The sequence below is a fragment of the Crinia signifera genome, chromosome 2 (genome assembly GCF_055691185.1).
Source record: "Crinia signifera chromosome 2, ASM5569118v1, whole genome shotgun sequence".
Lineage (NCBI taxonomy): Eukaryota > Metazoa > Chordata > Amphibia > Anura > Myobatrachidae > Crinia > Crinia signifera.
The window spans coordinates 243,718,691-243,732,155 of record NC_139218.1 but is presented as its reverse complement, the minus strand read 5'-3'; the positions used below and the strand labels follow the sequence as shown (position 1 = coordinate 243,732,155).

General features: G+C 42.0%; 1 protein-coding gene across 2 annotated transcripts in view; it reads right to left on the bottom strand.

Annotated features, from left to right (window-relative positions):
• P2RX1 (purinergic receptor P2X 1) overlaps positions 1 to 13,465 on the bottom strand; it is a 93,377-nt gene that overhangs the window by 43,713 nt on the left and 36,199 nt on the right. The window contains exons 4-5 of one of the 2 annotated variants that reach the window (XM_083174139.1): positions 12,877 to 12,943; positions 7,690 to 7,722 (exon numbers count right to left, since the gene is read on the bottom strand). In XM_083174139.1, coding sequence (XP_083030265.1) covers positions 7,690 to 7,722; positions 12,877 to 12,943 — 100 coding nt within the window. The remainder of the gene's footprint in view (positions 1 to 7,689; positions 7,723 to 12,876; positions 12,944 to 13,465) is intronic. The other variant, XM_083174140.1, reaches the window with a different exon arrangement.

The following is a 13,465-nucleotide window of genomic DNA, read 5'->3' as shown; positions in this document are numbered from 1 at the left end:
AACCTGGAGCCGTCTGTCACCAGCCACGCCCTCTGACGAAGTTTGACTACGAAACGCGTTAGGGCGGGGCTTGGTGACGACGTGCTCCTTCCTAGCCAGGATCCCCCTGCCGCATCTGTTCCTGATAGACGCTGTGGTGCACCGTGTCCTCCGTGTCTTCCGTGGAGTGTGCGGTGAGATTCCATGCTGATCTACAGTTGCCCCGGATGGTGGTAGGAGCTTGCCTGGCTTGTAATTTTACACCATGTGGTAACCAGTCCACTGCTGTTCTTTTATTGGTACGAGTCTTTATCGCTTGCACCGGAGAATTTTAATGTTCTAATAAATCACTTTGGTTTTACACTATGGAGCGCTCCTCTTGTGTTTCTATTTGAACAGATCTTTTGCTTGTTCCCGTGAGTCCTGGGAGCTACCTTGGAGTGAGCTGCAGTCCGGATTGGGACTTATAGTGTGCTAACAAGGGATTGAAATATCCTCTTGTTTCCTACTGGTATTGGACCATCAATTCAGCGCTGACTTGTTCCACCTGTATTCCATTTTTCCACAGACTTTGCTTTGGACTCTTAGGTGGACTTAGCTGCTTTTTTGTGGTTGTGTGTAAAAAACATCTGTGAAAAGTATTTTGTTTTATTGTCAGTTGTATAACTGGTGTTTTAATATGTATAGAAGCAGTGACTTAAATGATAGAAGGCAGAGAGAATGTAATCGTATATTTGATGAAAAAATCATCCCTCAGGTGTTTGATGAGTCAAGTAATACAAACCCTGACACTCTTTACATGCTGGAAAAACTCCTCATCCGTGAAACCAAAACCTGGTGGGACATAAAAAGTCTAGATAATTATGTCACCTGCGGGAGAGTTCCCAGAGGTCTAAGATTAAATAAAATGCCCACCACTGGTTTGGAGGATGAGAAGTTTATGAAAGAGTGGTACCAAATATTAGACGAATGCTCTTTTTCACTTATCAAGTTATTAATAACAGAAAAAAAGAAAAATCTGAAGGAAATCGAGAAACAACTCGATGATATAAAACCAGATTTGGATAAGGTTAAAGATAGCGAGATATTTAAAAAGAAAAAGGAAGAGATAGATAAAAAGGTTTTGGGCATTGAAACGAAGGTTATTGAGACCAAACATAAAAAATACCAGAGAGATAAGACGGACTATGAACTTAATAGAGTCAGGTCCTGGCATACAGAACAAAAGAAAAAATCAGAGTATATAGATCATAGGAGACCAGAAAATAGAGATTACCAATATGAAAAAAGAGGTAACTACACCCCCAGACCCAACTATACACAGAATGGTTGGAGGGAGGTTCCCTTCAAAAATAGAAGGACACCTTCATATCATAGAGGTCCCAGACAATATACATCTAGACCCAACAGAATAGAAAGAGGGCATAATGGCTTTATTCACAGAAATCGCTATGAAAGATTAAACTCAATATCAGATGGGGATTCCAGCAATTTTTTAGGGCAGGGCCCTGCCCTCCAAGGTCACAGACCGCAGCCCCAGCCCCCAAATACCCCGGTGGGTTTAAAAAGACGCAGAGGGGAAAGAGAGGAGCAGGATTATGTAGAAAGAGAACCAAAAATGAGAACCCTCAAGTAACAACAGACACTAAGGGTATTTTCAATTTATCAAAAAAAACCCTCACAGATGTGGAAAATAAGGTTCTTAAAAAAGGTTTATCCTTCGCACCATCAACAGGGCCCACTAAATTCGATCTATATATCGATCTTAATCTTTATATCAGAAAACTCACTCTGAAACGCCACTATTTGAAAAAATCAGACGCCCCACTCAGAAATTGGACCGATATATCGGATACACAAAAAATGGAACCACTAACTAATCTTAAACCAAAGTCAACATATTATCCCGTGGAGTCAAAGGGTCCCCATTTAGAATTATTTTCTGATCTGGTAAAAAAAGAAATTGACCATCTAAAAACCAATAATAATAAAAAATATGGCCAAAAAAATCTATCAAAAAAAGAATTTGAAGCGCTAAGAAATTTATCAACTGATACTACCATTGTCATCAAGAGTGCTGACAAGGGGGGGGGGGTTGTTATTCTTGACCGCGAGTATTATGTAGCTGAGGCCAATAGACTATTGGGGGACACCACCTCATATCAAAAACTAAATGCCGACCCTACAAATCAGTATATTACTGAATTGGAAGACCATCTAAAAAGTGGTTTAGCTTCTAAGGTTTTGTCCCTAGATGAATATAGATATCTCTTGAATCCTACACCCAACCTGGCTACTTTCTACCACCTGCCAAAGATCCACAAGAGTTTAGAGAACCCCCCTGGCCGCCCAATAGTGGCTGGCATTGGATCTTTGACAGCCAGGGTCTCCGAATATGTGGATACTATAATTAAACCGTATGTCCCAAAATTGACTACATATATCCGCGACTCAACCCATATGTTACAGCTTATGAAGGATGTTGTATGGGATGATGGCCTCCATTGGGCATCAATTGATGTCCAATCATTGTATACAGCAATACCCCATGAAGGGGGAATCATGGCCGTTAAAACTGTTTTGAGTCGTGATCCATCATGTTTAGAGTCAACAAGGGACTTTGTATGTGACTCCCTAAAATTTGTGTTAACACACAACTATTTTGAATTTTTGGGAGAGTGGTTTCCTGGGCGGCGAGGGGGGATGTCTGCTGTCAGGGACAGCAGACATCTCCAAACTGTCACCGCGTCTATAGACGCGGTGACAGTTTAAAGCCATGACGTATATATACGTCATGTGTCAGGAAGTACTTCCCGACCATGACGTATATATACGTCAAATGTCGGGAAGGGGTTAAGTTAATTATTAAATGATATAAAAATACAAAATAAAATCAATGTTCCAGGATAACGGAACTGTGGGTTCTATTTATAAAAGTTATAAACTTGTTTTTTTCCGGCATTTTAGCAGGAATAGAAAAGGTTATCACTATATTTACTGTGATAGCCCTTTTACACTGCCGCAGTAATTTGAGCTGTACCTTAATGTCAAGTGTGAAGGTACTCAGAAATTAAAACCAGGTAGTTTGCAGGTTTGGTTCTGGGATGCACCCGAGTTAGGTGGCAGTTTAAATGGGTAACCAGGGTTGTCCATCCCAGCTCCCAGTCACGCCTAAAGACCCCATACATTGCAGCGACTTCTCCCTTCGGAGAAGTCGCACGCAATGCTCTTTGTGCCGCCTAGGATCACATATATTGCATGCAATCCCAGCTGAGCAGGCCCGTCTCGGAAGCAAACCAGGAGATTGCTTATGCAGCAAGGGTGATTCGGAGGGTCCAGTGCGATAAGCAAAGGGACCGCACATTGCATCTGACCTGCTGTCAGTCACCTGCAATATAGGCTCTTTTCCTGTGACAGATTGCTGAAACCACAGGAAAAGAGCCCAAATTGCAGGTACATCGTCCAGTTTATGGGGGCCTTTAGGAAGAACTGCATTCCTGGCGCTTGGGAATGATGTAATCGATAATTGCTGGCAGAGGTAAGCCCCAGCAATATCCAAGTAGTGTGATAATACCCAGGAATTAAGTGAAAAAAGGGTATAAGACTAAAACAGAACTCCGAGGCCAGTATTCAATGAAAATGTTCACTATGTGCAGCGAATCCTGTTTAGGATCCTCTGCACATTCACCGGTATCCAGAATGCTGGAGCATTCGCTGCAAGCCCTCCCTCTCCCCCTATTGAACGCGTCAGGGGCTTGCTGCCCCTGATGGTGAAATTGTACCCCCACGGCGAATGCCGCAGGGAGCCGGTGGGACAGCGGAAGGCAGGGAGATGGAAGCCTCCCTGCCTGCGCCGGACGCTACACACAGCCGCACGGGGGAGAAGGCAGCACAGGGTCAGGTCGGGTAGCGCTGGCAGGCAGGGGGTCCCGACCTGACCATGAGCTGCCACACCCTGCTGCATGCCACCCACCAGCAGGCAGGGGGTCCCTCCAATTCAGGGAGAAGGAGGGCTGCGCTGGTCCCGCTCATGAATATGTAATGAGCGGGACCAGTGCAGTGAATAACTAATGAGCGGCTCCCCGCCCCCTGCTGACGTCATGTGTAAAAAAAAAAAAAATGAAATATATATTCATGTGCTGCAAGTACTTGAATCCAAATAGCAAACACCAAAAAAAAACCAAAAAACTTTATTTTAAAAGAACACATTCAAGTTCACTTTAAAAAGATGGCGAATGCAAAACAGTGAAACACGGCGAAAATCACGGTGAAAGCAGTTCTCCATTCTAGCATTGAATACCCTCTTGGTGAATAAGAGTGAAAACCCCATTGAAATACACCAGCGAATTGCAGCGAGCATGAAATGGAGAACTGGACGGTATTCACTGTTCGCTTTCGGCGAACAGTGAACATTGAATAAGGTGAATCAGATTATCAGTGAAAAGATTCACCGCATAGAGTGAAAACAGCCCGATTCACCAAAAAAAAACACGGCAAGAGCACTGAATACTGCCCCCAGAGTTGAAGCATAGAAGTGCAGTCTCCACGGTTTACAATTGGATCTGGGAACTTCTTCAATCTGAAGAACACACAATGGTTTCACAATGCAAAAGTACTGTAAAAAATATTTATCCACTCAAACTGGGGAACAGCAAATAAAGAATGTTCACCTCTTGCTTTCTCCCCCAGTGCACTGCATCCCCATCCCAATCCCGCTTATGGCACACTCTGTGCATGTGCCAAACATAAGAAAGATTGTGCCGTCTTTCACATTTGCAAAATACAGGAAAAAAGGCCCGCACCATGGTTCTTTTCTCCTTGTTAGTAAATCTTGACATTAGAAAATATATTAATAGCACAGTTATGTGTAAGTGATGGGCTGCAAAAAAACTGCAATCTTTTTTTTGTACTAGGTTCTGGATTTCTTTTTTAAATAACCCCCATATATTTGAAGCAGCTGGTAAATATAAACAGAATAAAAAATGTTATATCTCAAAATTACATAACACAAGTTGAAGTACAAATAATAGACAAAAAAAAATTGAAATACCAACATTTTGTCCTTTGCTGATAATGTTTTCCCTTCGGTTGTCCACGCTGACATCACATTATTGGTTGTAAAACATTACAAAATCGTCATGATCAAATGAAGTTCCTGCCAAACACATCCCAACAATCACCTCTCTTTCCAAGTCACTGAGGTCTAACCTTGCATGACAGCCATATCCATAGGCAATCAGGATAGTCCAGCATGCTTTGCATAAATCATTACCTGCTTTATTAGCATATGAGCCAAATCTGTGGGAAATCCCTTGCATTCAACATGCTTGGTTCGCCTCATTTATTTATACTCAACTACCTGTATGATCTACACTAGTGGTCAAACTCATGTCCCTCCAGCTGTTGTAGAACTACACGTCCCAGCATGCTCTGCCACAGATTTATATAATGGATTGCTAAAACTGTGGCAGGGCATGCTGGGACGTGTAGTTCCACAACAGCTGGAGGGGAAAGCCAAAGCGGACCAAACAGCTTTACAAGGATAAGGTAATAAAGATTTCACCTAATTAGGGGTATAGTTCAATAGAGCTACAGTAAAAAGATAGACAGACTCTGTAGATCGACCCCAAATGGTCAACATGCAAAAGGTCATCAGGGTCAAAATGTTAACATGGAACAGATAAACAGTAGAAAAAGTTGACAGGTACAAATGGTCGAGAGGGTCAAAATATCGATGTGAAAATGATTAACACAAAAGTGGTGTAATTTTGTATGTTTCGCTATATCTGAGCCAAATTAGTGGAAACAAGAACCACTGCGGGATTGCTTTGCTGGCCATGCTTGGGACAAGGTCCCTATTCACAATAATAGTCCACATTGATTGTAAATGATTAAAAAGTTTTAAAAATACTTACAGTATGTCGAGCATGTGTAGACTATTGTCATGTTGACCTTTTGAATCTGTTGACCTTACGCACGGTCTATCTTTTACTTGCCAACCTTTTCCCCCTATGGATCTTTTGCATGGTGACCAGTTGGGATAGACCTATTGACTGTATCTTATTGTAGATCTATCAACCAGATACCATTGAAACATATGTCCCTACATTGTTTAGCAGTAAATGTGATCTGTGTCATGTGCCTTTTTATTACAAGTAGACATATATATATATATATATATATATGTATGCTATCTGTTTCTACTGGAATTATGGCTTCTCTTTATTTTTTAAAGCGCCCAAACTGGTGATAACTATCACAGTGTATTCAGGGAGGTTTTTCCACAAAGAAACCTAGGCACATATCTAGGGCCCAGCAGGACCCAAGGGCTATCTAAAACATTTCATACACAAAAAAATTCGTTATGGGGGTGCAGTTTCCAACATTCAGGGTTTATCATAGCATACACAAAAAAAGAGACATTGAAATCCTGCACTACCCAGTAGAAACACCTAGTAGGTTGCATTAAAAGTTTCCTGGGTTTCTTCCACTCTAATAAACGGTGGAAACGGCTACCAGGCAATAAAGCCCCTACAAAGTGTGAGACGCACGGCTATAACATATAAAGTGTGAGACACACAGAAATATCTGATAGGTGGCAGCTAAGCCGTATCATCTATATTGCACAAAGAGGTACTAGAGAGCCTAATAGGTGGAGATAATAGAATAATACCTGGACTGTGCAATAGATATAAAACTCCATAGTTCCCCATGTGGAAGTTACCAACCTGGACCTACAAATAAATAATCCAGGGTTATAAGGTACTCCATTACCGACACCAATCTGTGCTGAAAAAATCAGACATTTTTCAGGCTGACACCAGTATTTTAACACACACCTTTCTTTCTTTCTTTCTTTTCACCATGATACACATCCTGTGTATGTATATGTGTAATTTTTAATTCTTGTTAATTTCACTGTTACCTCCCGGAAGTGATTATATAAGGGAGTCTTAAAATAAAATTAAAAGTTATATTTTAATAATTTTCTGTGCGTTCCCGAGAACAGTCCGCTTCTCTTTTTTTGTGTATGCTATGATAAACCCTGAATGTTGGAAACTGCACCCCCATAATGAATAAAGGATATATCTTGGGGATAAAAAAAACTTTTCAAAGATTATCAGTGTGCAGGTATATACCTGGCCCCCAAAAGGAGCTAATACCCTATCCGAAACATTACCAGTGGAGCATTGATTGACTACTGCATGACATCATGACATCACATGGACCTTCCCATACTCTCAAATTCCAATTAATGTTCTTTAACAGCGGCAGCAGGTAGTAAGCTACTTCCAAAAGACCTGGAGCATGATTCAAGATTTCTACACAATGCTGATAGTCACACAGCCGAGCATTTATCGGTAGATTGTGCATGCACCAAGGTATTCTATTGATGCCGCCTGCAATCAACAGCAAAAATATAGTGCTATGGACTTTTGGAGGGAGAAGGGCCCCAAATCGGTATCTTGCCTAGGGCCCCCTGAGGACTAAATCCACCTCTGTGTGTATTGCTGGATATAGCTTTCATAATGTCTCTCTGACAAAGGCTACCAATACCAAGTGTTGGAACTGTAATTCGATACATTGAATTAGCATACAAATAATTGCTATTTGAATAACACTAATTAGTTTCATTGTACATTAGAATTAGCACTACATAAAAAACCACCACCAAATAATTTGATATATACAGTATATATAATGTGTTACCTGATTCAGACATTGCAGGCCCATTGTTTTCTCCTTACCAGTGATGATTGCAATAAAAACAAGCAAAAACAAATTTCACTATATTTGTAAAAAAACGTATGTTGTTATTCATATGTGTTTACTATTACCTCTGATATGTTTAATTATATTTTACACAGTATGAATCCACACTGCATAAACTTCATTACAGAGATCCCATTGTTAGTGATTCCTATGTTTCTGTGCCTACTGTTGAGCATATGGCCTCACTGACTTAGGCAGGGATGGTTGCTGAGCCACATTTTGCAGGAGCTACAATGATGATCAATGCTCAGTTTTATCATATATCACATGGACCAAAGAGGATGGCTACATGGAAGACTGGAACTGAACAAGTCACATAGAATATGAACATAGAATGAAGATAAGAACCGTTTGGTCCATCTAGTCAGATGATGGATAGATAGATAGAAATGAAAAAATTATATAGATAAATATAATGCAGGTAGGTTGATAGATTTGAGGTAACATAACACTATATTTAACTGTACAGTTGTGAAAACTAATGGACCCTAAAAAACAAAAACACCAACATACACCACCCCCACCCCCCACCCCCACACACAAATACACACAAAACCCCAGAATCACCCCAAAAAATTAAATTCATACATATATTTGAAAAAAGAAAAACTTACAGATGTAGCCACGGGCCTCATTGCTGTGCCAATCACCATGTACGACTTCCATGGCAGTTGTAATGATCCTGACACTACGTATGTGCATTTCATTCGCTTCCGCAACTGAGCGTTACTGCATCTGTACATGATTACTTTAATACCAGCTGTAAAACGGTGACTCGCTAATTTCTCAGCTTTACATCCACAGATTTGAATGCATCTAATGTTATCTCATTTTAAAAATTAACAATGACTTTTCTTGAAACATAGAAAGAGGAGGATCCATTACTGAGGGAAACGTTGTTTTGCATTCATTTTTATTTTCAAAATATTCTTTCTACTTTTATCATTTATTTTAAACATATACCTAACAGGGCTGTCAAAAGTCGAAATCAACTTTTATATATATATATATATATATATATATATGTATATTTTATAATAACAATTTTTGGTACTTGTTTAGTTTCACGCCACCGCCGCCGCGCGCACAGTCTGTTACAGAAACTTGGCAGCTTGCCAGAGGCTCTGTTTAACTGTGCGCGTGCCGCTCTTGCTCTGCCTGACTGTGCTCGTGCCGCTCTAGCTGTAAGCTACGTATTGACAGCTACGGTAACAGCGCGCTGCCCAGATGCTGACAGGTCACTGTGGTACTTGTAGTTCCACAGTGAAATAGGCAGCGCCTGGGCAGCGCTGACAGCAGCGCTGACAACAGGGGCAAGTGGAGACACCCTTGGCACAACGCTGACGTGCCAGGGCTTCTAAACTACACACCCCGGCACACTGCTGTGTCCCCCATGTACACGCTAAATTCAGACGCAAAAGCGTCTGAATCCAGTACACTATTAAAAGCCGCCCACAGTGCCACTAGTCGACGCAGCAGCTGTTGACCTTGTAAATCCCACTATCCATGCCAACCCGAAGCGTGGCGAGCGGCGGCGGTACGCGTCCTACGATCTTTTCATACCCCCACGATCCACATCGGCGTGGAGTTGAGAATGGAAAGTGTGGTGAGCGCAGCGAGCCACCGAGCCCGAAGCATGGTGAGCCCCGCGAGGGGACGCGGACACCTGTGAAGCCCGCGAGGGGACGCGGATATCTGTGATACCTCCGGCGACTAGTGGCACTGTGGGCGGCTTTTAATAGTGTACCCCTAGACCCAGATTTAGACTTTTGCGTCTAAATTTAGATGTACCCCTACACCCAACTGAATCCAGGCGCTTTAGCGTCTGGATTTAGATGCCCCACCACCTGAGCGGCTTGCAGGGAGCCAGGCGCCTGGATTCAGACGCTTTTGCGTCTGAATCCAGGCGCCCGCCTCCTTCTTAGCGGCTTGCAGGGAGTGTTAATCCAGGGGCTTTAGCGCCTACATCCCGTCAGCGTTGTGCCCAGGGTGTCTCCACTTGCCCCCGTTGTCAGCGCTGCCCAGGCGCTGCCTATTTCACTGTGGAACTACAAGTACCACAGTGACCTGTCAGCGCCTGGGCAGCGCGCTGCTGCTGCCCGGCCGCTACGCTGTTAACGTAGCTGTCAATACGTAGCTTACAGCTAGAGTGGCACGAGCACAGTCAGGCAGAGCTAGAGCGGCACGCGCACAGTTAAACAGAGCCTCTGGCAAGCTGCCAAGTTTCTGTAACAGACTGTACCCAATTTTTATTCAAATAAACTTTTGATATACAATTTACAATATTCAAGAGTTTCAAGTAATACATACAAAAGGGACAATGTCCTTCCAAATATTGCAAAGTACACTGTGACTATTCAAAATCTAGGACAAGTACATGGCGATTTTTTTTACCCTAAGTTTGCGTAATGACACAAGTGTTTTACTGTACTATATGTTTTAAGACATGTTCCTAAAATTGTCCAAAGCGTTACAAACGTATTTACTCTCACTTAACAGTTTCAATTAAACTTCTATATTTTAACCAATTTCCATCACTTATTGAATTGGCCAGCTCTAGATGTTATCAGTAGCTCATTAGCATAAATAACACATCCCTATCATGCTGTGTCACAAACCCACTTTAAGTAGAGAAAACCTCTAACTACAAAGTCTTGGTCTATTCCACAGCTGGGAAGCTTCACACACAATGCAAAATGGATTGTGTCTGATTTTTTTCAGCAGTCAGAGCTACAGTACCATAGACAGAATCCAAATTTGATTCCTGCAGATATTTTCTCTTGCAAATAGTGAATCGGACCATGAATTCTTAAATGCCCGATGGTAAAGACAACCACAAGGAAGCTGCTGAGTTATCTTGGAAAATTAATCTCTGTAACAAGTTGAAGCATTTGTCACCTGCAGATGTTGTTCTATGACTGATGAGTATATGCCAGTCTCTCATTGGAAACTGACAGGACATTGGCCTCTCCACTCCGGTGTAGTTTTTTACCTACATACTCTGCCGAGAAGTAATTTCGTCAGTGCCAGACAGTGAGCTGGAACTACTTGCATCTTTGACAATGTTCCTGTATTTTGTATACACATAAGTAAGCGGTAAGGCCCTCTGCCCACTTTTCTAGTCGAAAGATGAAAGGAAGCCTTTTGGAGCCGTTGATTCTCTATTATTGACTAGATGATCTCAAAGATGCTGTGCATAAATGCTCAACTCCAGTATCCCAGAACTTTGATGATTTTAGAGCTAAGGGTGTACAGGAGGACATACAAAAATGGCTTAGACAAGTATTGGACAAGCAATCTTCATTATTTTGAAGAGGTTGTCAGACATCAGGGTTCCATATCCTTCTACCTGACGCAGGTACATCTGTTCCAGTTCCGGTTTCTGTATGTGTGTTGTCTCCTGCTATCTTGATACCAACTCCAGGCTGCGCACAAGACACAGCAAGCTCCACCAGAAGCTCCAGACTCTGTACCATGCACTGCAAGCTCCACCATCATCTCCAGACTTGGCACCATACACTGGAAGCTCCACTCAGCTCCAGGTTGTGTGCCATAAACAGCAAGCCCCACTATATCTTCAGGCTGTGTCCCACACACAGCAAGCTCCGCTGTCAGTACTCTTTTACTTGACAGGTCTCATAAATGGATAGGGTTTAACAATGTAATGTTCTGCAATTGTATTACTGTAACAATTGTTATTTAGAGACATCATTTGGGATATATTTGATTATATGGTTTCAGATATAATTTGTTCCTGTCTTGAAAATCACCTAGCATCATGGGATGGGATGTTTGACAGTAGTGGAAAAAGGTTTTTGTCTCTCATACCTACATTCTCTCAGGACTATAACACTGGAAACCACAAGTAACACACTGTACAACACACACTATGGGCAGTATTCAATGAGCCAAATCGCGATGTGCAGCGAATCCTGTTTAGGATTCGCTGCACAGTCACCGTGTTCCGGAGGGCTGGAGCCTTCGCTGCCAGCCCTCGCTGACACAGTATTCAATGCCGCAGGGGCTCACTGTCCCTTACAGCGAATGTTAACCCCTGCGGAGCCAGGAAACGGCGGCAGGCAGGAAGATGGAAGTCTCTCTGCCTGCCCCAGAACGTATGTGGGGGGGAGGTGGGCTCCCCGGGAGCCAGGCAGCACAAGCTGCCCCCCGGGAGAGCCAGCAGGGGACCGGGTATGCACTGCTCCCGATCGTCCATATGTAATGATCGGGAGCAGTGAATATATGAATATGTAATGAGCGGCTCTTGGCTCCCGGCCCCCTGCTGGCTGTTATGTGTAAAAAAAAAAAAATAACTTTTTAATTAAATATATATTCATTTGCTGTAAGCACATGAATAAAAATAACATGACCCTTCACAGAATAAAATTCCTGATTTTTTGACACCAAATGTAAAACAACAACTTTATTTTAAAAGTTCACTTTCCACTTCACCATGAAAAGATGGCGATTGCTACACGGTGACACACGGCGAAAATCACTTAGAAAGCAATTCGCCATCTTCTCATTGAATACACTCATGGCGAATCCCATTGAAAAACCCATTGAAAAACCACAGCAAATTGTGGAGAGTATCAGAAGGCGAATTGTCCGTCATTCACTGTTCGCAGACGGTGAAAAGTGCACGTTGAATAGGGTGATTCACTTTCTGACACAAAAAATCACCTTCCAAAGTGAAAATAGCACAAATTCGCCATGAAACATGGCGAATGGCCTCATTGAATACTGCCCTATATTGTGATAGTGTTTCTTTGACAATTCCCCTCATACAGTATGCATGCATCATCTCAGGGACATAACATTTGGAAACCACAAGTAACATGCAGTACCACACACCATATAATGTGTTAACAGGGCTGTAAAGCTTCCCCTCATACACACACACCCTCTCTGGAACACAGGGCACCACAAGTACACATACCACATACAGTAGTACCACACACACTAGAATGAGATATTGGAGCTGTGACACTTCCCCTCATGCACACGCATCCTCTCAGGTACAAAAAAACAATATTCTAATTTCTATATATTGCAGCATACAGAGAGCTGTAATTATTCATTAACATTTTGTTTATAGCTGAAAACATAGTTACAATTCTATACCTTGACTCTGTCGGAAAGATATGGCTTTGCAATCATCATCAGTTTCACAAGGTGCTACATCAGGAAGCTGAAACAGTCAAAAAATACTAACAAATGTTATGCCATTATTATTTACTTAATACAGCATCATTATACATGAAAATAAATCATTAGCATTTAATAGCCAAATAAAGAAAATGTGACATTTTATTCATGGCCCAAGACCAACAACTGGTAACATAGTATTGTAACATCACATAGCAATAACATCACACGTTACTAATAACCCGTAATAAAAGGAAAATAGGATTTTGGTACCTACCGGTAAATCCGGGTCACTGGAGTCCATTACAATGGATATACATGTGTGGTTAGTGGGAGCTAGGAACTACTAGTTTAGAGGTGTATGGCTCCTCCCCCTCTACTACACATCAGCCACCAGTTAGGAAAATGTATATTGAGAGGAGATGGAAAAGGATAGGAGAATAAAATACATGCATGTCAAAGGAACAAAACCACCAGGAGGCAAATAGATGGGAGGGCATCCAGTGGCTCCTGTGGATTCAGAGAAACTGATTTACTGGTAGGTACCAAAATCCTACTTTTCTTT